The sequence below is a fragment of the Tauraco erythrolophus genome, chromosome 6 (genome assembly GCF_009769465.1).
Source record: "Tauraco erythrolophus isolate bTauEry1 chromosome 6, bTauEry1.pri, whole genome shotgun sequence".
Taxonomy (NCBI): domain Eukaryota; kingdom Metazoa; phylum Chordata; class Aves; order Musophagiformes; family Musophagidae; genus Tauraco; species Tauraco erythrolophus.
Window position 1 is genome coordinate 61,400,272 of NC_141470.1, and position 27,868 is coordinate 61,428,139.

General features: G+C 45.4%; 1 protein-coding gene across 3 annotated transcripts in view; it reads left to right on the forward strand.

Moving 5' to 3' along the window:
* The first annotated feature begins 325 nt into the window (after positions 1 to 325).
* The window catches only part of RCOR1 (REST corepressor 1), an 85,378-nt gene continuing 57,835 nt past the window's right edge, over positions 326 to 27,868 (forward strand). For 2 of the 3 annotated variants that reach the window (XM_086613662.1, XM_086613663.1), the window contains exons 1-2: positions 623 to 849; positions 960 to 1,019. In XM_086613662.1, the coding sequence (XP_086469788.1) occupies positions 663 to 849; positions 960 to 1,019 (247 nt within the window). In that variant the 5' untranslated portion in view covers positions 623 to 662. Of the gene's footprint in view, positions 375 to 622; positions 850 to 959; positions 1,020 to 27,868 lie in introns of those variants that run through there. The other variant, XM_086613660.1, reaches the window with a different exon arrangement.

Consider the following 27,868-nt stretch of genomic DNA (forward strand, 5'->3'; position numbering starts at 1 on the left):
TACGGAATCCCATTCAAACCCCGCAGTAACCTTCCGCCGCGGGGCGGGGGAGGGGGGAAAGTAGTCCCTCGCCACCCTCCTCCCGCGGCTGAGTTCACAGTGGGGCGGCGGACCCCGCAGCCGCCCCCTCCGCGGGCCGGACCGGGTCGGGGAGCGCCGCTCCAGCGGGGGCGTGCGAAACCGCCTCTGCCCCGGTCCGCTCCGCTCCGGCGCGGCCCTCGGAGGAGAGGTATCGCTGGGCGGAGAGATCGCGGAGCCCGCACCACGTATGGCCCGGCGATACGCCTCCACCTAACCCAGCAAACGGAAGCGCCGGGCCGCCGCGATGGACAGGGAGCGCCGTCCAATGGGCAGGCGGGCTCGCCTCCCAAAATGTAGGTTTAACCAATGGAAAGGGGCAAGAGAGGGGGGAGGCGGGGCCTGTCGCAGGCAGCAGCGCAGGTTGAACGGAGTCCCAGCGCAGGGCTGGGATGAGCCTCAAACTTCGGGGCGATCGTGGTGGGGGATGTAGCAGCGCCGCCGCTCACCGGCCCGCCCCGGCTCCCGCCCGCCCTCGGCGCCTCCCCCAGCCCCCCCCCCACCCCCCCGCAGTTTTTAAACTCTGATTCTCCCCCCCCTTCCCTTCTTCTCCACACACCCCCCCGCCCCTTTTCCTCCCCTAAATGCCAGCCATGATCGAGAAGGGCCCGGAGGTCTCGGGGAAACGGCGGGGTAGGAACCACAACGCCGGCGGCGCGAATAATAATAACAACGGCGGTAGCAAAAGTTTATCCGCCGCCCCCAACGGCAACAGCAGCGGCAACTCCTGGGAGGAGGGTAGTTCGGGGTCCTCCAGCGATGAGGAGCACGGTGAGAAGCGGGGGGGTGGCGGTGTGTGGGAACTATGGGGCTGGGGGGGGGGGGGGAGTAGGAGCCGGGCGGGCCCACGCGGGTAACGCTTCTGCCTCTACCTCCCTCAGCTGGCGGCGGTATGAGGGTTGGGCCGCAGTACCAGGCGGTGGTCCCCGATTTCGACCCCGGTAAGTCTTTATTATTTGTTAGGGGGGCGACTTCCCCCCCCCTCCCCCATCCATTGGACCCCCTCGATGAGCGGAGCCCGGGGGGGCATCCCCCCCCCCCGATCATCGAGGGGGTCCAAAAATAATTCCTTCCAATTCCAGTCCCAAACACCCAGAGCAAGAACAAGGACCCCCCTTTTCCCCTCCTAAATTGATAAAAGAAGTCTCGATGCTTTCCAGAGGGCGCTTTGCAGGCAGGGAGGAACAGGGAAGCTGGCAGGGTTAGAGGAGGCAGGAGATGGCAGTTGGGTGGTTTTTTTTTTCTTTCTTTCTTTCTTTTTCTTTTTTTTTTTCTTTTTTTTTTTTTTTCCCGTACCCTCTGCCAGACTTATGTGTCTGTGCGCTCCGTAGTTGGGGTGAAACTAGAAGGCATCAAGTTGTAAATATAATTTTTTCGAAGGTATTTATAAGCGACTTAGGTCTGTATTTTAATTTTCTCCCCTCCTAAGAAGCTGCTCGCCTCCCCCCTCCAAAAAAAAAAAAAATTTTCACATTCCAGCTATTCTGCTGCGGTTCTTTGTAAGCTAATTTAAAGTGGTATGGAAGCAAATTTTGAGCAAACAAAGGAATTGGGGTTGTGCTGAAAGGCAGGTGCTGGAAGCATGTTAGTACTGATGTATCTCCGCGTATAGAAAGACAGGCTGTTGACCTCCTTAGTTTGAAATGTAAGCAATTTTTTTTTTTTTTTTTTTGTATTGTTCCTTTGTAAGTGGAGGTCGAAGCTATCGAAAACCCCTCTCCTGTCTGGAGATCCTAGCGTTTGGAGTTGTCCCTTTGCCCAGCCCAAACTTAATTGAATCCTCTGCACCTCTTGCCTTAAAACAAAAAGAATGGTATGGAAAGATACGGTGTCTCCTTATTGAATAATCTTGAGAGTTACTATTGTGTGGATTCAAGAAAAAGGTTCCTCGTGGATCGTCCTCAGACTGTGCACTAATATGTTGGATGCCTTTTTTATTATTAAATATATTTGTTTGTTCTTACCTCTTAAGATCTTGGCGGGGGGGGTGGGGGGCAAAAAGAGGATTTTTTGTTCTTAAGTTTAATATTACTTGTATTTATATACAGGATCATTGTTTCCCCACTCCTTCTCCCCTTTATTTTCTTGATAAAATAAGATACAAGGTCTTGGCACATGGGAACTCCATTTCTTGGTTGACCAGGAGGAGGAAGGGGGGGGAGGAGGAGGAGGAGAAAAAGTAGGGGGGAGGGAGGGGGAGCTGTTAGTTAGGCAGCAGTTGACACTGTTTTTCAATCTGTAGGTCAAATGCAACGTTTCTTTAACACACAACGTGCATCACACTGGCTATTAGCCAGGTATCACAACAATACTTGGGCTTTTCGGTCACCCCTGTGAATTACACTCTTTTGTGCAATTCATTTCTCTGAGATAATAGATGGAGGGGAAAAAAATACTCTATGCCCCTTTCTCACTGTTATGTGCTCAGTTATACATTGTTCTGGTTTTAGCTTTTAGGCGTACAGTGACCTATGCAAAGGTTACTGCTTTCTGTGCTGCGTGGAGTGGAAGGGAGGGGGAAGTGTGTGATGTGGAGAAGCAAATTTTTTTCTGAGTAATATATACCCTAACACAGCATCAACAGACCCTCTTGTCTGAGTACACAGTGTAATACAGCAAACTCTTAGTAGATTCACTCGAAGTAAATGATCAGTTACCTGATGACCTGAATGGGCATTTGATCCTTCTTTACTGGTCTCTTTTTTTTTTTCTTCAAAGTGAACTTTTTAGTTAACAAGTTTGAGGTGAACTTTTGTCTGCTTTGTATTGAAGAGTTGGTTTTCTGGCCTGTGGAATTACCCAGGAGTAATTTTGCAATGCAACATTATTCCCTGAATTTTGTGATCTCCGTCCTAAAGACTAAATAGCCACTTGTGTTTATTTGTTATGCTTCTTTTGTTTCCATGTTTAAGAAAGAAAACCCCAAATAAGCCTACTGTTGTATCTCACTAGTAATTTCAAAGTTAAATCAATGGAATGGTGTTATCAGAGTGCACAGATGCTGTGTCTGTTTCTCACTAGAAATTTTAGGGACTAGTTGACCAAGGTATCCTAAAGCTTGAAGGTTGCTTGGTGTCATGTTGTGGAGGCTTTCACCTTCAGATTAGCTGGCTGGTAAAATGCAGAGGGCTCATGCCGCTCTAGCTGGGTCTGAGGGGAAAACGGTACAGACTAGGCCTTGTGTGTATTATTTTTCTTTTTAACTTAATCTTTAATTATACCTCGAGTTTGGCTGGGATATATCTGTAACTACTGATTCTTACGTCAGCATTCTTACGTGGGTGTTCCTCTGTCCCCATGCATAGGGGTAAAGAAAGCATTTAATTTTGTTTCACTTCTCAGCCACGTGTGAGCTGTAGCAGAGAGCAATAAAATTAGGAAAGCTTTTCTGAAATCCTTATCTGTGAGACTGTGGGAGAAAAAAGATGTAAAGCAAGGCAGTGGTGGGATGTTGGTTGGGTTTCATGAATTAAATAGCCAGAGAAGAGCAAAAAAAGTGCCAAATGGCATGACCTGAAAGTGAGAGAGTGTCTCCTCAATGATTGCCTAGTTTTAGGGAGGGAAGGGACCTCAGCACCTTTCGGCTAGCATGGAGAAGGATAGTGTGCTTGTCTCTCCCTTGTTTGAACAGAGTATGGGGAAAGTGGTTGTGCTTCTTTGTTTTTGCTTAATCCTTAGAACTGGAAAATAACAAGTTCTCATTCTGGATTAAAATATTTTAGTGCAAGTTTTTAATACTAAAACTAAACTGGCTAAAACTTGCTGTGGCAGTGGCCGAGGAGGGGGCCTGATGTGATTGTTTGACTGTAAAAATGCTTGGCTGGAATCCTCTGTAGGAGGTGGTCCTTACTCACAGCTCCGTTAGTAAATCTCTTTATGGTGGCAAGGCCTATTCCGTGTGCTGGCAGAGCCTATAGCTTCTTTGCCAAAATCAATGTTGCTATCTTTGTTACCTATCCCAATCTCCCCTTGTTTTGGGAAAGTAAGTTCTCACTGCATCAGTCCCACTCCTTTTATTCTCTCCAAAACTTACACCTCTATTATTATTGTTGTAGTACTACGCCTCTGTTATTTGTTTAGTAAGAATAGTTGTACAGTAAAGGCAAGGCTTTTGCAGAGACAACGTGTTTATTAAACAAGCTGGTTCAACTAGGGAGAAGAACAGGCAAAACTTTTTGTACTGAAAATCCCATGCCAGAGCTCTCTAGAATCAGTGAAACTTGCACTTCAGCTGTGTTTCACTGTTTGGCCTTGATTTTGCAGATGCGATGTGAAAAATTGCTATTGTCTCTCCTATTTCTTCACTTATTAGAGCAAATATTTGCCAGCTGAAAATTCTGTGCATTAAACAAAGGCTAGTATCAGTAGGTCAGCATTTCTTGCGAGTTCTTGGTCTGAGACATTGAAGGTTTTACAGAGGGAAAACTATTATGGTTCTTTTAATCCATACAAATGAAACCCACATGTCCTGTTATTGGAAAAACTCAGTGGAAGGAAACATTGCATATCCTAAAGCTAAATAAAAATCTTTCATATGGGGAAGCACTGATACTGTACTTGACTGTTTTACTTGTTACTCATTAATTTATGCTATTGGAACATTGAAAATAGGAGGAAGAAAACATTAGTGACCACTTTAACACAGCCAGTGAATTTAAGTAAAGATTAAAGCTTCCATAATTTTGAGGAGTGTTAAATAACTCCCTGAAGAGAACGGTCTCTCCTGAATTTTGACATGTGTTGAAGGCAGATGAACTTTTCTTTCTCCTTCATAGCACTATAACTTTAGATTCTCTCATTCGTTGCGATGACAGTAAAAATACAAGCCACATCTTGTACCTTTGGACATCAGTTGTGTTGCTCATCTTTGGAAAGCAGCTTCCAGGGCTATTTCCAGTGGAAACATATGAGCAAAAGCTGGTTTGACTCAATTGTGTCTTGAAGAGATTCGAAGTTGGGATGTGTGTCAGTAGGGAGACTTCAATTTCTTGATTACAGTGCTGCTCTCTTCCCAGTTTTTTTTCTGTTGTACTGTAACAGTTAAAGTAAAAATGGTGGAAGGAAATACTCTGTAGTGCTTTCACCTCTAGGTGTAGAAAAGCCTACTGGAAAGTGCTTGCTGCCAGGAAGCGAGGTGGTCCTTCTCTGGTCCACACTTAGCTGGGCTCAGCCTGCTCCTGCACAAACGCTTGGCATTTCCTGGCCTTCTTTCATGGCCAACACTGTGTTGCTTCAGTGTTACCAAAAATGAAGGGGTGGGGGAGAAACTAAAAGCCATTTTCAATGTTTTCAGAAACTTTGTCAGTGTAGTTGTGTCTAAGAAGGGTAGAAAAAAAAAAAAAAATACATTCTCTGCTGTCTCTGATCTGGAATGCCTGATAAGAAAGTGGTGGCGTGGCTGTGTCCTAGGGGAGGAAGCTGGTGCATCCATCCATCTGACTCTGGCTGTTAAAACGTGCCCACCCTCTGTTTATTTAGGATCAAAGGTGAAAATATAATAATGGGACAGCCCCTGGGTGGCTGATTCCCCTGGAATAGCTGTATTTCTCTGGTGGTTGTAAAGGCCAGGTTTCATTAGGTTGTGTCTTCAGCTACTTTGTGGGGTTCTTGGCAGAAGCACCTATTGGCCTACACAATAGGGACTGTAACCCTTTAACAAGAGGTTGTTAAAAGCCCCCTTATGACTTGCACTTGGCAAGTCTAACTCCCAGCCAGCTTGTTCTGTTTCTTTGTTTGCAAATAGTCCTGCTCCTAACAGTCCTAATAGTTCACAAATAGTCTGACTGTAAGAGAAAATGGTGTTTACATGAATGAGCTCATCAGAATGGGGTTCGAAAAAAGTGTACTCTTCAGATGAGACTTTGGGATCTCCATCTAAGCAAGTGGAAAAGTCAAAACCAAGCACCTGAAACTGGAAATACTGGTATCCTGGAAAGCTATCTCATCTCCTCAAGTGACTTTGCCTGAAACGCAACAGGCAGGAACTCCTTTAGTGCAACAGTCTTTTTGGAAAAGAAGGGAGAGTTATGAGGATGCTTGATCTAATCAGAAATACCAAACCATAATGTACTAACACCAAATGTGTTTGGACTGCCAGAGGCTGCCTAGTATCCTGATAAATCAGGCACACCTCGGTCCTTTCACTGCTGACTGAGGAAATGTGCATTGTCCCCAACAAGAGTGTGTTTTTTCCAGTTAGGTGGTGGAAAAGTTAGGTACTGTGGGTTTCCTGTTAAACTTTCTGGTGGGAGGAGAGGAGCTTTTCCTCCTAGTTGTAGTATGCTCAGCCCCTTACTCCTCCATGGGCTGTATTTGTCTTACTCTCTTTCTTCCATAAGTCACAGCCTCTGTATGTGCTGCACTGCAGAGCAGATGAGAAGTTCCTCACCAGGTGCTCCACCAAAAGCTGTTGCTGAAACCTTGTTTTTTTGGCTGTCTCAACCTCATGGGCATTTAGGTACAAGTGAAGGAGGTTCTCAAGGTCAGGCTGGTCCCCAGCAGCCGTGGGGAAGGGGACAGATGACTCCTGCCACCTCCTTACTGTGCTGGCAACTCTGCTGGTGCGTGACTGAGTCTCGGTCTCATCTTGTTCTGTCACTGGTGTGTACTGCTGGTCCAGTCACCATAGCAGGAGAAGGTGCAGTCCCAATGCATCTACGTTAGGAGAATGAAGCGACTTGTAGATGCTGATGCTTCAGCTTATCTTCTGTGTTTTAAATCCACCTTGAATAAAAAGGAGAACAGCAGCGCTCAAGTTGGAGTCTTTGTTATCCATGTGTCTGACACTTTAGTAGGAGCACAGGTGTTGATTTGGTGCCATATCTTTCTTACCTCTGGGCTGCTCGTCCGAAGGAGACCCTTTTTAAGCCTGTGTGGCTCAGTAGTTAGCTTTCACCCAGTCTGTTCATTTGTCCTATGAAAGGGTGCAGAGGCTGCTGGTGGTGAGCAGAACTCCCGCTCCACCTTATTCCAAGGCATGGCATTGGAGCTTTCTCGTTATTCAAATAGTACCAAGAACATCCTTCTCAAACCTGAATGCTGTAGTAAACAAACAAGTCTCGGTGCAGCCAAAGCCTGTGGCTTCCTTCCCTGCCTGGCACATGCAGTGTTTGTATGTGGAGGTAATAGCTGTCTCATGTACTAACAAATGTATTAATGGCTGGACTGGAATTAATACTAGGTAGAGTGAATGCTTTGTTCTTCATAGCTGGTTCCTGCTGCTTAATGAGTTGCTCTTGAAACTCTTGTTTTCAGCCCTAGTTAGGTCTGTGACTTGGCCAAGTGAAGGCTTAGAGCTCCCTGCGATTAGTCATTATAATTAGCTCGGAAATCTTTGCCTCTGTGATCAAGGTGCACTGTATAATGCGGCTTATAGTGGGCTCTAGTCCTGTTGCATACCTTCAGAGTAGTATAAATGACAATGCTTTGTTGGACATCTGTATGTATTTTTTTAACCGTGTTGTGACTTTAATGTACCTTTTTTTTAATATGTACTAGGCAGGTAAATATGAAGTAACTGGCTCCTCAGAAACTTGGGTTAGTGCTAGTCTCTGCTTCCCTCATATATAACAATTTCTGGTCGTGGCAAAGGCTTGCCTTGGCCGTTCCAAGTGTAAGGTAAGATGGAGACGTGGTGACTAGGGGTTGATGGAGTCTAGAGACCAAATCAAAAACAAAACTTTTGGGTGGTTAGAAAGAGTGTGCTCCCTTCCTAGGAAGTCTGTACCTCTTTCTGCACTGGGTGACCTTGTCTTTTGAGGCTTTGACTTGATGGTATAACAAGATGAGCAATTCCATGTTCTTAAGTGTTTAAACTTCAAAGAACAATTTGAAATTCAGTTCTTGAAATATAAAGTTGGTTTGTAAACTAAACTTGGTCTTAAAAAATGCTTTTGTAAGGAATGTTAGATTAGGTGTCTCTGTCTTTAAACTTTATAAGCTTTTAATTTATAGTTCCATATGAAGGTTTTGGCTTCTTTGTGCTTTTCGAAAGTATGAGAGGATGTGCTCAGCCTTAGTGAAGGCAGTGAAAGTTTCTCCAGCATATTCTAGAACTGGGCTGCTTTTGTGCTCCTCTCACTGTTTTGAAATGCAACTAATTGTGATGTGACTGCCTTTAAGTATTGTAGGTCAAACTCAATATATTTGCTTCACTTCTCATGTAAAGTTTTGAGACTAAACAAGTCCTTTCCAAGTATCTTCAAAAATTCAGCTCTGTGCAGCAGCTTGCTCTTTGAACTTCATAAAGGAAGTATTGGTAAATGCTGCCTCTCTGGGGGGAAGAGGCTGCAGCAGTGTGCTAAAATTGCGAAAATCCCCTCTTGGGAGGAAATTCTAGTCTATGCTTCCCCCTTCAGCCCTGTCCTTCTGTCGTGCAGGTACCTCTAGGGGACATCAGCAGGGTCTCGTCTATACTCTATATGTACGCGGAACTAGGTATATCCCTAGAAAAATATTCCTCTCCCCCATTAGGGACAGGAGGAAAAGGTGGTGAGTTTTTGTCCTTCAAGTTATTTCATCTTCCTTGCCACCTCCCTTATCTCCAGGCTCTTCACCTGGGTGGATTTCACAAATAACAATCTGAGAGAGCCTACGGCTTGTTTTCTTAGTGTAGCTGTCTAATTAGAGGAGTCTAACCACGTGTCTGTCCATCGCAGCTTTTCAGTTCTGCTGTCTGTAGGCATCTGCGATAGCCTATCGTGGTAGCGTGTGCATGTACTTTTAGATGACTAGATGTCTTAGCAGGTTGGGGTTTAGGTCATGTAGAGAAAGTTGGATGTTGAGAATAATTATTAGTGTATGTGACCTTGAATGGGTGCCGTTCTAGACTTTATAACTGTAGTGTGAAAGCACAACGTAACAAATGTGTAATCATAGTTGTGGCTTCTGGGTTCAGAAATCCCTAAGGAATATTATAAACAAGGCTTGCGCGCAGGGGCGCGATGCCTGCCCTCTCCTCTTAACTGTTCCCTGGTGAGAGTCACTGGAGAGGGCACAGAGAGCTTCTAGTTCCACAAGGGGATCGGGATGGATAAAGGCTAAGAAAAGCCTCTCCTGAGTAGGAAATGGCCTCCCCTCTTGAGGAACTGAAGCGGCAGGACTGGGAAAGTCTAGTTTGCATAACAGCATTGCTTTTGGAGCAACTCTTTACTCGCAGCTTGCATTGAAATGTGGAGTTTTTCCTCTTTCCTCTGACTTCTCTTGCCCTCTTTGGGGGTCTGAACTTGTCCCTCTGTTCTCATCAGTAACATCAGTTTGAGTCTTGGCCATGTGTGAATGGGGATAGGGGGAGGATTTCTCATCTCCTCCCTGCTTGCATTGACAGCTAGCTGCCCAGTGTAGCAGGCACTGTTGGCTGGAGTTCTGTATAGTTGTGCATTTAGGTTGCTGACAGCTGTGTGAGATGCTAAAAGTGCTGCATCCAAGCTTTTTTTTGCGCTAAACAGTGCGAATGATCTGTAGATGTTCCCCCAGCCGACATCCCTCCATCCCTACGAGGAGGCTGCTCTGGGTGCTTTCAGGGTGGGTAGAGGGGCTGTGAAGGCAGACGTACCAGGTGTAGCATTTGTACTTCCTCGGTATTGTTTTCTGTCTGGGAATCTTAAAGATGTCCCTCCTGGGACACTTGTGCTGATCAGTGCAGCTGCCACTGCACTGTTCATGACAGTAGCCATGGGAACACAAGTAGGATGATACAAGTTTAAAACTCCAACTTGTTGCTAGGCAGACCCAGCTCAATGTGTGGATTAAGTAGTCTTTAACAGCAACAACAACAAAAAAAAACCTATTCTGGTATCCTACCTCTTTCATGGGGGAAGACAACTCTGCTCGCCCCAAATTCTAGATCTTTGTCTTCAGGCTGGCAGAATGAAACTGGCCCAAAAAGGGTCCTTTAACAGCAGCCAGCCTTGGGGGAAACCCCTCTTGTGCATCTGAATGAGTGCATGGTGGCTGGGTGAGTGGGAGTTTCAGCAGGTAGGTTTTGACACAACCTTTTCTTAAAAAATGAAACACCGCAAAGAAAAGCGATGTGCCATCCAATGCGGAAACCATCGTGCTGCTCCTGTAGTCTAAAAGTTGTAGCCTACGTTAAAATAGAGATTGCTAAAAGTGACATATGCTCTAAACAAAGGTCACTCGCTTAAAATATCACAAGATCACTTCTAAACTCAGGCTGTGAAAAACTTAAAATTATGACTAAGGCAAGGTAATCACCTTTAAAACTTAAAATGCTTTTTGCATACTGTTAGAGTAGATGTTGGTATGTGCTGGACGAGCTGGTGTAGACCTTTCAGCTTGGGCAGTCTCTTGTTGATAAGTTGCTTTGTCCCAAGCTTGTGTTTTGGCGCTTCTCGTTCAAGAAATAAGGGCAGCCTGTTGCCTCGTGTTGTTTTTCGTTGTCGATGTCTGGCGAACTGTAGAGGCCTGAAGGGAACTGTAGACCCAAAGTCTAAGGGAGAGATGGACCTCACGTGCTTCTTGAGGGCTGAGCTCCATCATGCTTTTGTCTCTGTAGCTGTTGGCTTCCTGTACCACAGCAGTTAATTGGTTATGCTCTGGCCACTGGTTTAAATGGATCTTTTTTATTTTGTAAACATTTGCTGTGCAGTAACTGTCATTCCTGTTGGAATAAGGCCATTTGTAGAGATGCTCCCAATTACCACCTGCTCTTTTTCTTTCTTAGCAAAGTACACTCTTACCTGATATAACCTCCCACAGCAGCTGCTTTGAAGTCGTTTTCTCTCTGCACCTTGGCTCACTGCTGTCCCTTTCCCCTCTGACCACCCTGACAAACTGCATTTGTCCTTGCTTGTCCTTCCTGAAATTACCTACTTCTGGGGGGAAAAGCTGCTGGCTTTGTTTGCCCCAAATACTTTTGTACTCAACTCTAAGAAAACATTACTTTCCTTTAATATACCTTAGCCTTTTTTTTTTTTGTTTGTTTCCTAAGTTGCTATTTGTGGTTCTCCCACTTTCATTATAATTTGTATACGGTTTTTAGATCCTATCTGTCCACCCTCGTACTAACCCAGCCCAGCTTGGATTTCTGTGCCCTTCTTTCTCTGTGCTCCTGAGCCCTCTTTCCTTGTGCTTTGTACCTCTAGGAGAGACACTTTGTCTGTGCCTGAGCTACATTGTAGTTGTTCTCCTTAGTTCCTTCTCAGGCTGGAAGAAAGTGGTCATGATTTTTACTTTGTTATAATTTTACTCTAAAAGAGGGGAAAACGTACCAAAACTCTGCCCCTTAACCTATTTTATGACTCGCAAGCCTTTCTGGTTATGGCATCTGCCTTACTTTCAAGCATTTAAATAGTGATATTTTTGCCTTTTCAGGCTCCTTTTTCAAGGCTTTTTTTTGTATCACTGAAGAATTTCTGCCTCGGCTTCTCCTGTGGAAGCTTCAAGGCGCTGCTTGCTCTTGTTGGAGCAAATGCTTCCCCTCGCTTTAGCCTGGTAGAGCATCTGTCTCTTTGGCCAGTAGTGTCACTCTTCTCTTGAGCTGTTGCTGCTGTGCGCAAACAGGTGTATGTGAAAGGTGAGAAAGTTGATCTCTCCTGCAGCCAGGGCTGTGCTGGAGGCTGGCTGAGCACTTGGCTGGAGCCTCCAGCTGGCCCCTGTCTTCTGGGCACTGAGTCCAAGTTCCCCTTAGTAGCTCTGAAGCCTATCCTACAAGTTTGGAGAGGAGGGAGAAGAGGTCTTCTCTTCCATTTTGTGCATAAAGCAAACCTTGGGGTTGCTGGCTGACTCAAATCTGCAAGCAGCAAGTTGTGATGCAGTGAGGATGGGCAAGTGCTCTGAAGAGCTTTTCCTCTTCTTGCAGTAGACTCAGCCTCAGGCTCATCGTTGGGTGTGTGGAGTTGGGTGGTGCTGGGGAGAGCTGGGAGGGTACAGCTGGATCTCATTTCAAGTTCTCATCGCCTCTCTTCTCCTGTTAGGCTTTGTATAACTTCTGAACGACTTTGGGGAGAGGCTTGCTGGTGGGAACTTGGTGGCAGAAGGAATATTTTTCAGAGCTGTCCTCTGGCTTTCAGCCCAAGATCTGAGTTGCTTGGCAAATTGTTTCTTCCTGTGCATACTGGCTCTGAGAAGTGGGTCTGCTCTCTGGGAAACTACTGCATTGTGCTCTAGCTCTTTCTATATGTTGGGTGGATTTTTAGTTGTCTTGTCTTGGTTCTTAAGATGGTTCCCCCCTCCAGATTTGCTTGGGAGTGTGAGTGCATGGGATCAGTTTCTTTTGTTTCTTCTCTTGGGCAAATTCAGGTGAAACAGCAAGCTGTCCTCCATGCGCAGGTCAGATGCTGTCCTTGTAGTGCAAACAGGCCAGGCACAGATCCAGCCATTCTGCCAACAGTCTGAAAATTGGCAGGGGTCTAGGGGTATATTTGTCGATTTGGGTGGAAAATTACTTTTTCTATTGGAGCAGAAGCAAAGGTGGTGGAGCTGGGAGGTGTTGCAGTTTGCTCTGGTGCAGCTAGCGACTAAAAAACATCCATGTTCTAGTCCAGGAGCAGAGATGGGCAGCACTTGTTTTGCCTGACAATCCAAGACTGGCAGCTACTGGTTTGAAAGGATGGATGTATATGGAGAGGACCTTTATAAATGTTTAAGCTGTTCAAAGCATGTAAGAGAGTAGTTATGTAAGGCAAATTGATGTCTTTTGTTGTACTCATCTTGCTGAAGTTATTTTGGAGGATGGGGGAGAAAAAGACAGAACTTCTTAAAATAAAGAGTAAAAGAATATTTTTAGAGGTCAAAAACAAATACATGAGGTGCCAGGGGAGTCAGGCTTGGAAGCAGTCCTTATGGCTCTGAAACTTGATGGGAAGGGGGGACTGTTTTCATGTCCTCTTACCTGAGCCCTTGCAAAGAGGCTCTGGGAGAGCCTGATCTCTTCTGGAAACCAACATCTCCAGCTCAGTTCAGTGGAATGCTGCCCTGTCTGGTTACCGCTCGCTCCCCAGCGGCTGCTGCGTTGCCCAGAGCAGTACCTCCTCAGCAGCAGTGTGTCCTTTTGTTTCAGCTCAAGAGAAGGAAACTATGGGGTGCAGTAGTGTTGCTTACAAAATGATTTGAGTGTCTGCTGGGGGAGGGGGTGGGAGAAGATGTGATGAGGTCTCTGTAAGAGATGGGTAGGAGAAGCCTTTCCAGCGACTGTATAGTGCCTATGTAAATAAAAGCAGCGGATTTAATTCATGCTGCCAGAGCTGGGACAAAGCCTGGAGCAGGTGCACATCCAGAGCTTGCTTAAGTTGGATAGATGCCTGCCGAAATGTTTATCAAACATGAGAATAAAAGGAAAAGGGTTTTATTTAACCTTATTTTTTTTTTGATGATGAATTTTAAAAATAACTTATGTTTCTAAAATGAGCAGCAGTTACAACTAGGGTTTGAAAAATTGACTTGGCGCTTGCAAGCCACAGTGGGAAGCACCTGTACTGCAATCCGCCCTGCAGCAGGAAGGGATAAAATGGTTGGGTGCTGCTCGCTTACTGTGCTGTGTGTTGGCTGTTGCAGCGGGTTCTCCTTGTGCGCTAGAGTTGCCTTTGCGCTCTCATTGCTCCTCGTTTCTTGTTCTTTCATCAGTAGACATAATTTGGCTTGATATCTGTGTTTCACTGCTGTTCAAGTGGTTCTCAGCCTCTGGAGTAGGAAAGAATGGATCTAGTTAGTCTTAGCTCAGTTAGTCTTAGCACTGTAAAACTATGGCACGCAGTTGAGGCACTGAAGCTGTCTTCAGCCTAAGGAAGACACTACTGCACTAACGTGCTAATTTTATACTCTCACTTGGCAGGTTGCCTTTGTAATCAAAGGGCTGGAAATTTTTCAGTTTGAACAAAATGTTCTAAGTAGCTGTTCTCTAGGTGGAAATGGATTTGATACGGGATACTGCCTTCAAAAGAAATCCATCTTTCCGTATCATTCTGAGCACAATCATTCTAACTAGAATTATCTTTCCTACTAAGTGAAGCTGTAGTCAAGACCTGGATATGGCTTACCTGTGAAGTTTCCTTAGCAGAGGTGTATCTTGTCAATCTCTATGCATCTGATGGGAATGGAGAGAGGGGATGTTTTCAGAAAGTACCTAGAAGTTTCAGGAATGATAGTTGTAATGAATTCCAACAGAACCATTCTATTAGGTATCATTTTCTTCCTGTTTGGTTAATAACTATTGTACAGACTTCGTAGAGAGCATGGTCAAAACACAAAAGCTTGTTTTAAGCATGTTTGGAAGAGAATGTCCTGGTGAGTTACTTGTACAGTACCTGGCATGTGGGGATTATCCGGGAGGGAGTAGGTATCTGCTTCTCATCAACAGTATAAAAGTAACTAGAAACATCTTTTGATGCCCTTGGGTTTTTTGCCCTTTGTTTTAGGGAATCAGTGAGCGTTGACGAGAGAACATACATATCTGGACCTTTACTTTTTCCAATGAAAACGTCCGCGGGAGCAGAACAATCATAGAGCAATCATATATTTTTAAAGTGGTTTGAAATGAAATGTTAACTCAAAGGCCGTGTTATGTTACTAGAAAGCTTAAAATGAAGCTGGCAGAATTGCTTCCAGGCTGTATGAAACTCGTGTCTTTCTGTTGCCTTTGATTTTTTTTTTTTTCAAAATAGCTTCCAGTGTTTTTGAATCTATATAGAATTTTAAATACTCTATTTTTTTTAATGAGCCTAAAATTTCAACTTCTGTAGTACCATAATGAGAACTGGCTGCTAACTTTGTCGCTTTGAGTTTAAGATGAAACAAAACTCTGTGTGCCATATGTTAAAAGGACAAGCGGACTTGACGACAAGAATGTGTTTTGTCTTCTGCATTTTGGCAAGACTCTGTAGTCTTGGAGAGGAACTCTAAGGAGACAGAAATCACTGAAGATGCAAGAATGATGTGAGAAGGACTCGAGGTCAGCAGAGCTGGAAGCTAAGTGTCTTAGATGGGTGGGGGGAATAGGAAGAGAACCAGCAGACAAGTAGCAGTGGGGAAAATCTTAATTAAAAGAAAAAAATCTCATGCTGTTAATGCCCTCTGCTGAAGACGTTTGGCTACTCTTTCTGTTGTTTTATTATTCACTAGGTTAAACATAGTTGCTGGTTCAGGTGAGTGCAAATCTGCTCTTCCTACAGTTTGGAGAGTATGGTCTTGAATTGAATTCCTGAGATCAGGAGACAACCAGTCTGGTGGAGAGGTGGTGGAAGGGAAGCTACGTTCATGACAGTATCTTACTAGCTGAAGGCTGCTGTATCTGAAGACCTGACACATCCGCATTGACCTGAGCTACTGCTTCTGCCTACAGCAGCTGCTCTTGTCAGTGTTAGGGACTTGCTTACGTGACTGGGTACTGCTCTGGCAACCTGGGCAAATATGCAGCTTTCCTGGTGATGGGAGAGCCAGATGAGGCCTGTCCTTCCTTTCTCTCCTCCCAGGGAAGGAGAGCTGTGGCTTTCTCTGCTCACATGCCCCTGCCAGTCCTGCAGCTGCTGAGGCCATTCAGCTGAAACTCTTCTTTGCTGTGACTTTTGTTCTACCTTACCCCAAAGCAGTTTGCTCAGAAATTGAGGACTTGCATAGTGGGATGCAAGTTGTGTTTGGCACCTGCTGTTATTGCTCTGCCACTTGTGGTTTCCTTTGACCATCAGCAAAGTGTGATGTCCCCACAGCATACCGTTTACTTGGTCCTGCTGTGCTGGGCTTGGTGAAGCTTGGTCACAGTGGAGCTAATGGCTGACTTGCCATAACCTGTGATAAAGGTGTGCGAGGGATTGCAAGTGAGTGTTTCAGCCATCCTGTCGGTATATTTTACTCCTGTTGGTTGTCCTGCCTGTCCTTTGAAGCCAGGCAGCATCCCTTTGTACTGCCGTCGGGGCATGGGGACCTCGTGTGTGATTACCTTCTGCTGGACTTTAGCAGACTGCTGGAAGTGTGAGCAAGTCAACTGAACTGCTGGCTCTGGGGAGTGTGCTCGAGCCAGATGCAGGAAGAGCCAAATACTGTAAGTCACGGTGCAGACTGGCTCTTGGCACAATATTCAGCTGAGTAAAGTTGTAAGACATGTGCTTTGCAGGGCCTAGAGTCTGAATTTACCTCCGAGTGGATCTTCTCAAGTCTTGTTACTTCTGTTGAGGTTTGAATTTGACAGTACAGGTCTCATTCTTCCATCTCTGTGTTTTACTCCATATCAGTTCTTGGCTAAACATTTGTTTGAAGTAAGGGGCCTTTATGGCTTTCTTGCTTTCCACCTCTAACCTCCTTTGTTTTCAGACTCCTTGTTTCATCCCTGAGCTGCACAAAGTACTGTATCTCTTTCAGTGGTGGAGATACTGTTACTACCTGTTTTCCTAGACCTCTCTGAGGCTGGGACAAGCCTCGCCTAACTCGGATCTCCCAGGTCATGCCAATTCCTATTCCTTGTGCCATGCAACAGCTCAACTTCGCCTCTCTGAAAAACAAGCAATATTGCAGTCACTTGTGTGCTGTTCCTGTGCCATGCGGTCAGAGCAGGACCCTCCTCTGCTATCGGGGTTGTCCTTACTGCTGCAGGTGGTTACTCTGGTGCTGAATTTGGCCAGGTGTGCCCAGGACCCTCTTCAGTAAGAGCAGGCACTTCATGATGGTACTGTTAGATAGGTGTGAGATCTCTCATACTTGGATCACAGTACCGTTAACACCCTGTTGTTTCACAATGTGTGTGTGTCGCACAACTGTAGGGTGACAAAGGTCATCTCGTGAAAGCAGATGTTTAAGTGGCTATTTAACTTCTATTGTAGTGAACTATCTCCGTGCAACTATAATGGAGTGGAGCAGGAGTGTGGGCTAACATTGGAGGTGGTGGGAATACTGCCTCCAAATAGCCACGAATGAATAGTTTTTGGTTGCGGCCAAGTGCAGCTAGAGCATTAGTGAAGTAAGCAAGGGAATGAAGCAATGATCGTGGACAGACCCTGGAATGAATTGGACAGAGAATGCTGTCAGCACACCAAAAATGGCCTTTCTGTGTAGATGTCTGACTAATTGGCAGCGATGGGGGAAAGAGCACGTAGGATGCTGGGATTTGATGCTAGCCTCTGAAGGGCTCTCTGGGGCATATCTGACCACTGGAGGTGGCTTGTGAAGCTGGCTGATAGATTCCTTCCAGGGTTTAGATGTGTAGCAACAGAGAAGGTGGGCAGTGGCAGGGGAAGAAAAATAACTTGTTCCCCTCCTTCAGCCATTTGAACTGGAAGAATACAGGCTAGTGCTGGGATTGGGGAAGATGAATGCTGTTACCTGCAGTGTTCATGGCTCTTTGTACTTCCCTCCACATAGAGCAGCTTGAGACATTTGTGTGCCACAGAGAAAGTAGGCACTCTTGTCATTTGGGGCAGTACTTTCAGTCAAGTGAGTAGTTAGCACCTCTGCTCTGCATGTGTGTTCTCCTCAGCTAAGCCTTCATCAAGTTCTTCTGCGTCTTATTCTGTTAGCCCCTAGCTGGGTCACCTCTCCTTGCACAGTGGAGACTGGACTTGAATGAATGAGAAACCAGTTGGGAGGTGAGCCAGCTTGGTATGCAGATAGTGTGATATTTGTTCCCATTCCTCCCTCTTTTGGCCCAGTGGCTGAAAACCTTGTTCTGAAAAAGCATCCTCCAGTTGATAATTTTCAAATGGGGAAAAGGCAAGACTTGTAATAGGGGAAGTTAAGCTTTATCTAGGTTACTTTGCCCTGCAGCAAAGAACACTGACATCTGGAGGTAAGAGGTGGTGGTGGGGAGAAGCCTAAAAAGAGCTAGGTTTCATTAAGCAGTCACCTAAAATCTTGACGTACGAGAATCATTTCCACTTGGCATAGACTGTGGCAGGTGTTTCACCATAGGAAACTCGTTGCTTGACTTCCAGCATGACCTTGGGCAGAAAACTGAACCTTTTAGCTTTCTCTTCTTTATATTAAAGTGACCTATGTTGTTCAGTATGAGGGTGAGAGTGAAGTGGACAAGTATGTGTGTATCTAGAGATGTTAGAGAAGAAACCAGCAGCCTGAGCAGAGCTAGTGCTTTGAGGCAGGGCTGGAATCCCCTGTCTGATTTGGTAGGAAGTAAGATGGGGAGCGGAGGTGTCAGTGTTCGTGGTCTGTCTCATTAACAGGATTGATGCATCTGAAGTCTGGTCTGACCACAGCAGACTCATTCATGTTCTGAAGGTAAAACGGGAAGAAATTTTCCTTTGTAATCTCTTCCAAAAGTCAAAAGTGTTTCTGGCTGCAGGGTAACTCGGGTGCATTAACTATTCCACTGTGAATTCCTCATGGAGACAGTGTGCTTGCTTTAGCTTTACTGCAAAGTAAGGCAGGTGCAGCCAGCACTCAGCTTGCCTGGCCATCTCGGGGAGGAGGCTGCATTTGTGCACTGGATGGGGAGGGAGAGATGTCTCTAGCAGGGAAGGCAGAAGCTATATTTACACATTTCCCTTTCAGGCTGCTTGGAAGGAACAGAAATATATAGCAAATAAATGTGCGTTGGGGTTAGACTGTGTTGTGCCAGACCTGTGCTGTGCCTTATGAGCAGTGTTCACGTGTCTCAAAGTTTAATTCCTTCCCTCTGCCTATAATGGAGTGATGAGGGACTGGGAGGTTTCCTAGACTGTACAGTGCTGCTCATGTAAGGCTATTTCTCTGGGTTGCCTTAACTTCTGGTTTATGATGCTGCCTCTCTTGCTTGCTCATGCAAGAAAAACTGCTCCTAGGGACCGCTGGAGTCAGGGAGTCCTCTGCTCTGACTGCTTTGGCATTGTCCCTGTTCCTGGAATGTCACTTTAGCTGTGGGGTACTCAACATAAGAAGGACATGGAGCTGTTGGAGCGGGTTCAGAGGAGGGCCACAAAGATGATCCGAGGACTGGAGCACCTCTCCTATGAAGACAGGTTGAGACAGTTGAGGTTGTTTAGCCTGGAGAAGAGCAGGCTCCAGGGAGACCTTCTAGCAGCCTTTCAGTACCTAAAGGGGGCCTACAGGAAAACTGGAGAGGGACTTTTGACAAGGGCGTGTAGTGATAGGACAAGGCGCAATGGCTTTAAACTGAAAGAGGGCAGATTTAGATTAGATTCAAAGAAGAAATTTTTTACAATGAGGGTGATGAAACACTGGAACAGGTTGCCCAGGAGTTGTGGATGCCCCATTCCTGGAGGTATTCAAGGCCAGGTTGGATGAGGCTTTGAGGAACCTAGTCTAGTGGAAGGTGTCCCTGCCTGCGGCAGGAGGGTTGGAACTAGATCATCTTGAAGGCCCCTTCCAACCCAAACCATTCTATGATTCTGTGGGTGATGCCTGGCATGGTGGAGCTGCCCCAGCCCTGGAGCAGGAGGATTTCACTGGCTTTGGGAGAAACCCTCTTCCCCTTAAACAAAGGGTTTGGAGGATGCTTCTTGGAAGTTTCTCTTCCAGGCTTTTTTCTGTGACTTTCACCAGAGGGTTTCTGAGACTCTAGAGGCGTGTCCCCTGAAAAACTGGGATGGGAATACAAGCTGTCAGAGAAGGTAGGGAAACTCTTAAGGCAGTGTGTTCTGGCATGCTGGATTCAAGCAAGTGCCTGAAGCCCAGAATTTCCCACACTGAAAGGCCTCATCTACTGTGAAAGCTGGAGAAGTGAATGCCAAGTGATGCTGATAGAAGTGTGTTCAGTTCTCCCGGACTCCTCTCTAGCTGCCTGCCTAAATAAACAGCCTCTGCATCCAGTCTCACCATTGTCTCATGCTTCTGAGCTAAGCTAATTTTCCCAATGACGGTGTAAAACAGGAAATGAATTCCATATCTTTATTAAATGACAACTCCAGCACTATCCCCTGCTAAGCGGTGAGAGGACAGCTGGTCTGTGGAGACACCACAGCATTTGTTGCTCGGCCACATGCAAGGTAGCCAGAGGGTGCCGAGTGTCTGCTGCATCCATCAGAAGTCCTTGATAGTGGAGCTCAGGATTGTTCCAGCCCGCCCTGCACAAGGTGCTTCTATACAACATGTGAGTGCTGGTTGTTCGGAAATCTTAACAGAAGTCGTGTTCAGTCAGGTCTTGGAAGAGACAGATTAAAAGCACATCCTAAATGTGTCTGCTGTGGTCTGTGAAAACCACGGTCTATTGGATGGTGAAATTATCTTCCTAGGCTCAGTTATAACGGAGCCTTAGGGAACCCCGAGGGGAATAGGCTCTTGTTACTCTGATGCAGAGGCATATTTTGAGGGTTCAGGCCTCCTAGTGACCTGCTTTGCCATGAAGAGACACTATCATGACTTGGGCAAGCAGAAGCTGGTCCAAGGCTATGACCAAGTACGCCTTGCTGTAGTTTGACGTGTGTTATGACAGATGAGTACGCAGGTGAGCAGAGAAGAGGGTAAGAGGTCAGAGTAGCTATAAGAGCTTCTTCTGGATCTAGCAGACAAACAGCCGTTGTCCTAATCAGCACATTGTGGGAATGGCTTGCGGAGAGAAGAATGAAACAAACACTGCCTCAGCAACCTTCTTGCTAGTGTGCACCCAAGTGTGTTGAAAATTTATTTCTTTAAGGTGTATTACCAGCTATGCAGAGCATTTCGTGTGTCAAATTGGTCTGTAGCTGTACCTTGGTTATCATAAGGCTTTTTGCACGATATGTCTATCATGCTAATATAAATCATCCATCCACCTAGTGACAAAAATCCCTGCTACTTATTCCTGGAAACTTGCTTTTGAGTTGTCGGAGTGTGAACACTCTGGTGGGCTAAGTAGTAAGTCTGAAGTGCGTGGTGCTGGCTTGGTGCAGTATGCACAAGGGAGCCCGAATGGAACCCCAGGTTCAGCAGCAGTTGCTGGAAGTCTGGCTGCCTGCTGCTTGTGTCTTCTCGGTTCTGTGAAGTCTTATGCTTTTAAGCGAATGATCTTTCTCAGTAATTGGTCCAAGGGCTTGGAAGAAAGAGATGTGCAGCACCATGTTCTGCTGTAGAGCTGCTCGTAGGGGAGCAGAGTGATGTTGCTGGTATTTTGAGAGCAGTCCTTGAGGCCGATTATTCTTAGGTGCACTGTGACTGGCTCTGATTGAGGGCTTGCAGGGTGGCTGTCTTGCTAGTTTGCAGGGTTCTTTCCTTGTGGCTTTATCAATTACAGCTTTAAAAATAAACCTGGGATTATTGGCTGTGTACAAGCTTGCGAAGGTGAGCTCATCTTTGAGATAGAGGTGTGGGTCTGCTGCTGGCAGGCAGAAATCCCTATTGTAGGTGCTGTGTGACCAGCAAACACCACTCTTCTGCTAGCAGAACTTGCTGGGAGGCAATTTGCTATAGTTGCACAAAGCACAGCTCTGCCAATATAGTAGGATACATACTGGGAATGGTTTTGTACTTAACTGCTATGGAGTGAATCCATGAACTTCAGAGTATAAATGCCATGAACCAGAGCCCAGCTAGGTCAGTGGAACAAGTCCCTTTGGGTCGGTAAGATGAGCCTAGTGTTGCCATTTCTCTTCTCCTTCCCAATTTACGATGTGAAAGAATTGTGTGATTCTCCTTGCCTTTTATTTTTATGTGGCTAGTTTTAATCCACAATATTGCCTTATCCTATCACCTGCAATTCTCAAAAATTGTAAATTGGCAAGAGACTTGATTAAAGCTTAGCAATATGTTAAAATCTCTTGAGCTTTTACGATGAGAACAACAAGATTTCTAGAACTTAAGTGTCTTGTCCTCGTTTGTTTAGCTTTTTGTTTTAATAGCTGTCTCCAGTGATCTTTTTCAGGCAGTTCACCTGGTGCGGAGGTAAGACTTGCTGTTCTGAACTTCTCCGTGTCACTTCTGCCCGCCTGCCTCCTAAAGCCTCTGTACTTGGTACCTGCTGTTGCAGCACCTGGTTGGAATAAACTGATGTGGCACACAAGGCAGGACGGACTGAGGAAGTAGGGAAGAAGACTCGTATCTGAAACTGCAAAGGCACAGATAGCTTTGTTTCTTAGGGCCAGTAGCTTACTTTTCTTTCTAGTTCACTAGTTTATTACTTCGTTTTTCTGTGCTTTAGTCTTTGAAATACTGCTAGAAAAGGATAGGCATAGATGCAGTTTCCTCTGTTCTGAAGTTTAACAGAGATAGATCATTAGCTTCTCTCTAACTTATACTTCTTAACTACCGCTTTTTTTTTTTCCCTGGGTTTTCCAGGAGATCTTGCTGACTTGCATCAAAACAGGAAGTCTGCAGTGCTGTAGATGACTAGGTGGTTCAGTCTGATTTTTTTTTTTTTTCCATCCAACATTTTACCAGCCAGAGTTAAAATTCCTATTTATTGGTATCAGTTGTCCTGAGCTAGGGCTAGACTTTCTCTTGGCACGTAATAACCTATCAAGTTTCATTATGGAGAAACATGGGATTTGAGGGAGAGTGGGGTTGGTCCTGCCTTGCCCTTCTGTTGTATTTTGGCAATATTCCCTACAGAAGTACTATGTATGAAGACACTGCAGACTGTCAGTATCCTTGGACTCAGCCTGAAGGTTGCTGTCTGTCTTAACCTGACTGTAGGAAAAGAAGGCTTGGTTCAGCATGAGGAAGAGCACACTAGATGGACACAGAGGATTTCCATTTCCTGGTGAAGTTCTGCTGCTGAATTGGCTCAATTATGCCAGTATAACCATGGAGCAGCGTCGTTCCACTGCAGAGTGAATGCAGTGTGGTGTGACTACTTTTTCACTAATAACTACTCAGTTTAACTTGCTCTTATCTTCCATATCTGTATAGAGATCTGGTTACGTCATGACTGTCTCTCCTTGGGGTAGCAGCTATAGGTAGGCTAACTGTACTTCGCAGTGAGATTCCTGGGTATAAGAACTTCAGGAACTCCTTTTGATAGCTCAGGTATAGAGGTATCATCCTCCTCCTATGTTCTTGTAGTAGTTTGTTTTAAGTAAAGCTTAAGCTGTGTAGCATAACTCTGGCTACAGATCTGCAGAGACATAGGGTTCTGACTTGTTCTTTGCCTATACTAAAAGGCTTTTCCTGTATGAGCTGAGCTAGGGTGTGAATTTAATCTGCTGTAGGCTGTATAACCCTTATGGAGGAACTCTATTCAGTTGTGGATAGCTTGCTTTCCCCTTCCTTTCTTCTCCTTCCCTATGGCGTCTCCCATTTAGAAAGGCATTTTGTGAAACCTTAAATGATATTTGGGAAGCTGCAGACTTTCCTAGATAGACAAGGCATCTTGTATCCTACTAGACACCACTCTGAGGCCATTAGCCCATGAACACCTTCCTTTTGTCCTGCTGGAGTGAGTGATTTCTACTCTTGTTTTGCTTCTCAGGCCAGGAACTGTTTTATGGAGATCTCTGATATCTAGGTTCCTGGCAAGGTCTGTGTCTCAAGCAAAAGGGACACAGCCACCAAGAGACTTGCCCAGGTAACTGGCCTGAAACTAGTGTCTGCCCCATTAGCACTCGAACCGGATGTGCAAGTACTCTTGGTGTCTACACTGGAAAAGTTATGAAATAATTGAGCACAGTAGCTCTCCTGCAGAACTCCACTTTTTTTTTTTGTCCTCCTCAAAAGGGGCATTTTTATAGTTGAATCTGCTGTGGAAGTTGTTCTTCAGCCGACATGGTGGTCTGCCTATGTTGGTAAGCTGTTAATACTGGGTGATTCATTCTTTGGATGTGATGGATGGAAGCCTTCTGTGGTCACCGTTAGCTCCAGGAGGTGACTTGAGCTGACTTTCTGTAGTCATCTCACTTTGAAGTGCACTGTGGTAAAAGTTCCCCCAAGGTCTGTCTTTGCCTGGCTCATGTGTGTGCAGCAATTCTTTCTGCCATGGAGCCCAGAACGCTGTCCTGATAATGGCCTTTAAACTCTTCAGCCCTCTGCACAGTTCTGAGAATTGCCGTGAATTGAAGGCAGGAGGAAATCGAGGCACTGAGGTAAAATGGCTTGCTTCTGCTCCAGGGAACAAAAGGTGGCATCCCACATAGCATCCTTGTTCCACGTTCAGTCGCTTTCTGTGGTAGTCAGAAATAAATCTATTTTCATACAGTTTTTTCCTCAGAACTGCAGTGCATAAGCATTCTAGCAGGCGATCTAAGCTTTTGTTGTAACAGTGCTTGAGAGGAGAAAACATGAGGCTTCTGGCTGCAAAGCAACTTAGCAGGGTAAGGTCTCCATGAATCAGTAATGAAATGCAGGGAGTCCCATTCCAAGGATCAGATCTTTTAGGTCTATGAGAAGAAAATAATTCCCTTGGGTTTTTTGTTTGTTTTAATACATGAATAAAGTGGTTTTTATGGATGTCTTGTGAACTCTGGGCTCAAAGTCAGAAGGTCAGGCTAACACGGATCCTTATAACCAGAAGTAAATGATACCTGGAACTGGTTCATGGATGATAGCGTTGTGTTTCATGAAGACTAGATAGTTCTCTAGGGCAAGATTCAGTACATGAAACAACACTTAATCTCTATGGAAGGGTCATGGATGTGATGTACTAGATGTGAGGACTTGATAGGGAAAAAGAGTAAGTAATTAGTTCTCAGAATCCACTTTCCCCTCCCCAAGTCCAGTGTGGAGAACTCAGAAGGAATATTCTTGAGATATATTTAGGATTAAAAGTGAAAAGCTTTAAATGGAGATGACAGCTGCACCTAAGTTATTCAAAATGTTTTCTGTCACTAATGAATTCAAATGTTTGCTTAATTTAAAAAAAAAAAATTGGTATATATGAAGTTAATTAGTGATAACGTGAGCTCAGATTTACTTTTTGTCCTTGCTGTTTCCATGTCCATATTTGTTTCTTTATGTTTGTGTTATGACACTAGGTCTTTGTTTATGTACTGTTTCAGAGCCCCCAGGATACATAAGCTTCTGTTTGAGTTAACAATATTGATACTTTCTATTTCTGACACTTTTCCTCCCTCCTTTGTCTCATTTTAGAGATACGCCAACTGGCAACAAATACACTTATTACTGTAGTGTGCTATGGTGATCTAGTCTCAATTCTGAATGGTGGTAAATGTACCTGGTATTAAAGAGCGTTCTTTGAAAGCATACCTCATGGAAAATTATGGGCTCACTCAGTTAGGCATGACGTGTTTCTCATTCCTAGATGAGCAAATGAATTTCCAAGCTCCTACAGCTGACTTCTTTGAAGACTTCTGGGAAAGGGCAGGTAGCAAGAAGAGAGAACTAGTTTTCACTCCCCGTACTTCAGAACTTCAGGAAACATTACACCTCTGGGTGATGCATGGGGTGAACAAGACTGGTCATCTTTTCGTTAGGATGTAACAAGACAGGACAGTATCTAACCCGTGAGAACACAGGGGATGGCACAGACCTTTCCATATGTCCTCTGCATGTGTGCCTCGTTCTACCAAGGATTTAGGTGGCTGGGGAAGTTTCCTTTCTAATTCACAAGTCTTCTTTTTAGTGGCAGTGCTAAGAATGATACTGTTGTAGAGGCCTTGAAATCACCGGAACAAAGAGACAGGGGGAACAAGGGAAACTCACCATGTTTTTTGAACAATGGCAGAAGTGGTAGGGTTGTGTGATAGTTTCAAGGGAGTTTTCCACAGAAGAGCCAAGGGAGCCAGGGAGGAGATTGTTAATATAGCTAAATGGCAAACCCAGGGATGATAATTGCTGCTTTTATTAACAAAAAAAAAAAAAAAAGAATTTCCCTTGTGGCATGATTTCTAGTGGCCAAAACTGATGGTTCTGTAGGAACAGCAGAGGAAGGGCTTCTGAAAGCAGAAAAATCTGCTTTCCTAGTGGTGTTGGTAGCATGTCCTTGGCCTATTGAAACCTCTCAGGTTTCAATTCAACCAATGCTCAGGAAGGTGCCAGTATCACAAGGTGAAGTTGAGCAGGACCAATCCTAAACTTGATGAGGGAACAATAACTGACCACCTAGCGAGCATGCATGCAGCTTGTGGGGGATCTGCTCTGCGGTATCCTTCTGTCAGGAGATGGCTGTAAGAGACAACGTGCTTACGTTTCATTTCTGCAGAGCACAGCCTGGTGTGTTCCCCGTCCCTTTTGTCTCTCGCCTGCCTCTACAGGGGAAGTTCTTGCAGTAGAGGAAAGGCATGATGCCCTTGCCTTACACAAAGCGTTGCTGCAGGGCACTAGCTGAGCCTGCTGGCGTGTGACCTTCAGTTTTAGAAATTGAGAAGCAACCTAGAAGCTCGTTGTGAAAGCTTTAACTTTCAGTAGCGTCACCCCAGCAAAGTGGGGCTTGGAAAAAAAAGGTGTAGTTATTCTGTTCCTCTAGACCACTGGGTGGGATCTTCAGGAGGGCTTTGCTCTCGGTTAGGATGCAGAGGAGGGAGGTTGCTTCACCAAACAGTGTCAGATGGAAAGAAATTTTCCAGCCGTACCGACTCTGCACAAAAAGAACTATCCAAGGGCAGTTTGCCAGAGATGTGGAAACTGTACTACTCTGGTGTCATCTTTCCTAGAAATTGCTGCAGAGTTCTCTACTGGAGATAGCACAGGTGTTTAAACTAACTGCATAGAGGAAGTGCTGTTTTTTGGTGTACTGCTATAATCAAGGGTGCAAGGATTCTCAAATAGTAAAGCCCAGGCATCTTATTAGGCATTACTTAATTATTACTCCTTTTTCTTGTGCAGGAATAACTTAAAACCTGCTCTCCCAGCACCTGCGCAAGTCTCATGTGACTCTTCTACATACTGACTGGGCAGTTGCATAAGGAGGTGCTGAGGTTGTGGGGGACATGCCAGGGCTCTGGGACTCCTTGTTGAACTGCTCTTGGATTGATAATGTCTTTTGATGAACCTCTTCATGCTTGTGGCTGAACTGTTGCGTTCCGTGAGAGGGCAGAAATGGAGGCTTTTGGAGAGGACTCTTTGTCAGTTTAGACTGAACTCAGCAGCAACAGGCATCTAAACGGCCACGAAGATGATCCGAGGGCTGGAGCACCTCTCCTATGAAGACAGGCTGAGACAGTTGGGACTGTTCAGCCTGGAGAAGAGAAGGCTCCGGGTTGATCTTATAGCAGCTTTCCAGTACCTAAAGGGGGCCTACAGGAAAGCTGGAGAGGGACTTTTGACAAGGGCGTGTAGTGATAGGACAAGGGACAATGGCTTTAAACTGAAAGAGGGCAGACTTAGATTAGATATAAGGAAGAAATTTTTTACATTGAGGGTGGTGAGGCACTGGAACAGATTGCCCAGAGAAGTTGTGGCTGCCTCATTCCTGGAAGTGTTGAAGGCCAGGTTGGATGAGGCTTTGAGCAACCTGGTGTAGTGCAGGATTTCCCTGCCCATGGCAGGGGGGTTGGAACTAGATGATCTTCAAGGTCCCTTCCAACCCTAACCATTCTATGATTCTATGATTCTAAACTGTCCTGCATGTAAATTGATGCCTGTGGTTCAGCACAGCACTAGATGGAACGGGAGCGTTTTGTTCTGCAAGCCTGCAACAGCTGGCAATGGATCTGGAACACTGCTGTGAGAAAGTGGTCTTTTAAGGAGTTCTGTAAACAGCTTCCTTCTTCCTTTCTCTCTGAAGGTGTAGAAACAAGTAAGGCCATGCAGTCAGCAGGTTGGTGCTCTGAAGTACCCTGCAAAAGGTGGCTACAGGTCTAAGACTGATGTTTTTAGGACTGTGCTGCTGGAGGCCATGTGAGTTGATCTAGCATGTGGTTTACCACCCTGGACACAATGCTGGTACCCTGTGATAATCATGACCTTGAGGAAATTAACATCCCAAATTTCTTGCGGTTTGTCAGGGATGTTTCTGTCTCCCTGCCTTGTGCCAAGGTCTTGCAGGCATTGCTGATGTTCAGGCCTTGCTGGAGCAGAAGAGCTGTTG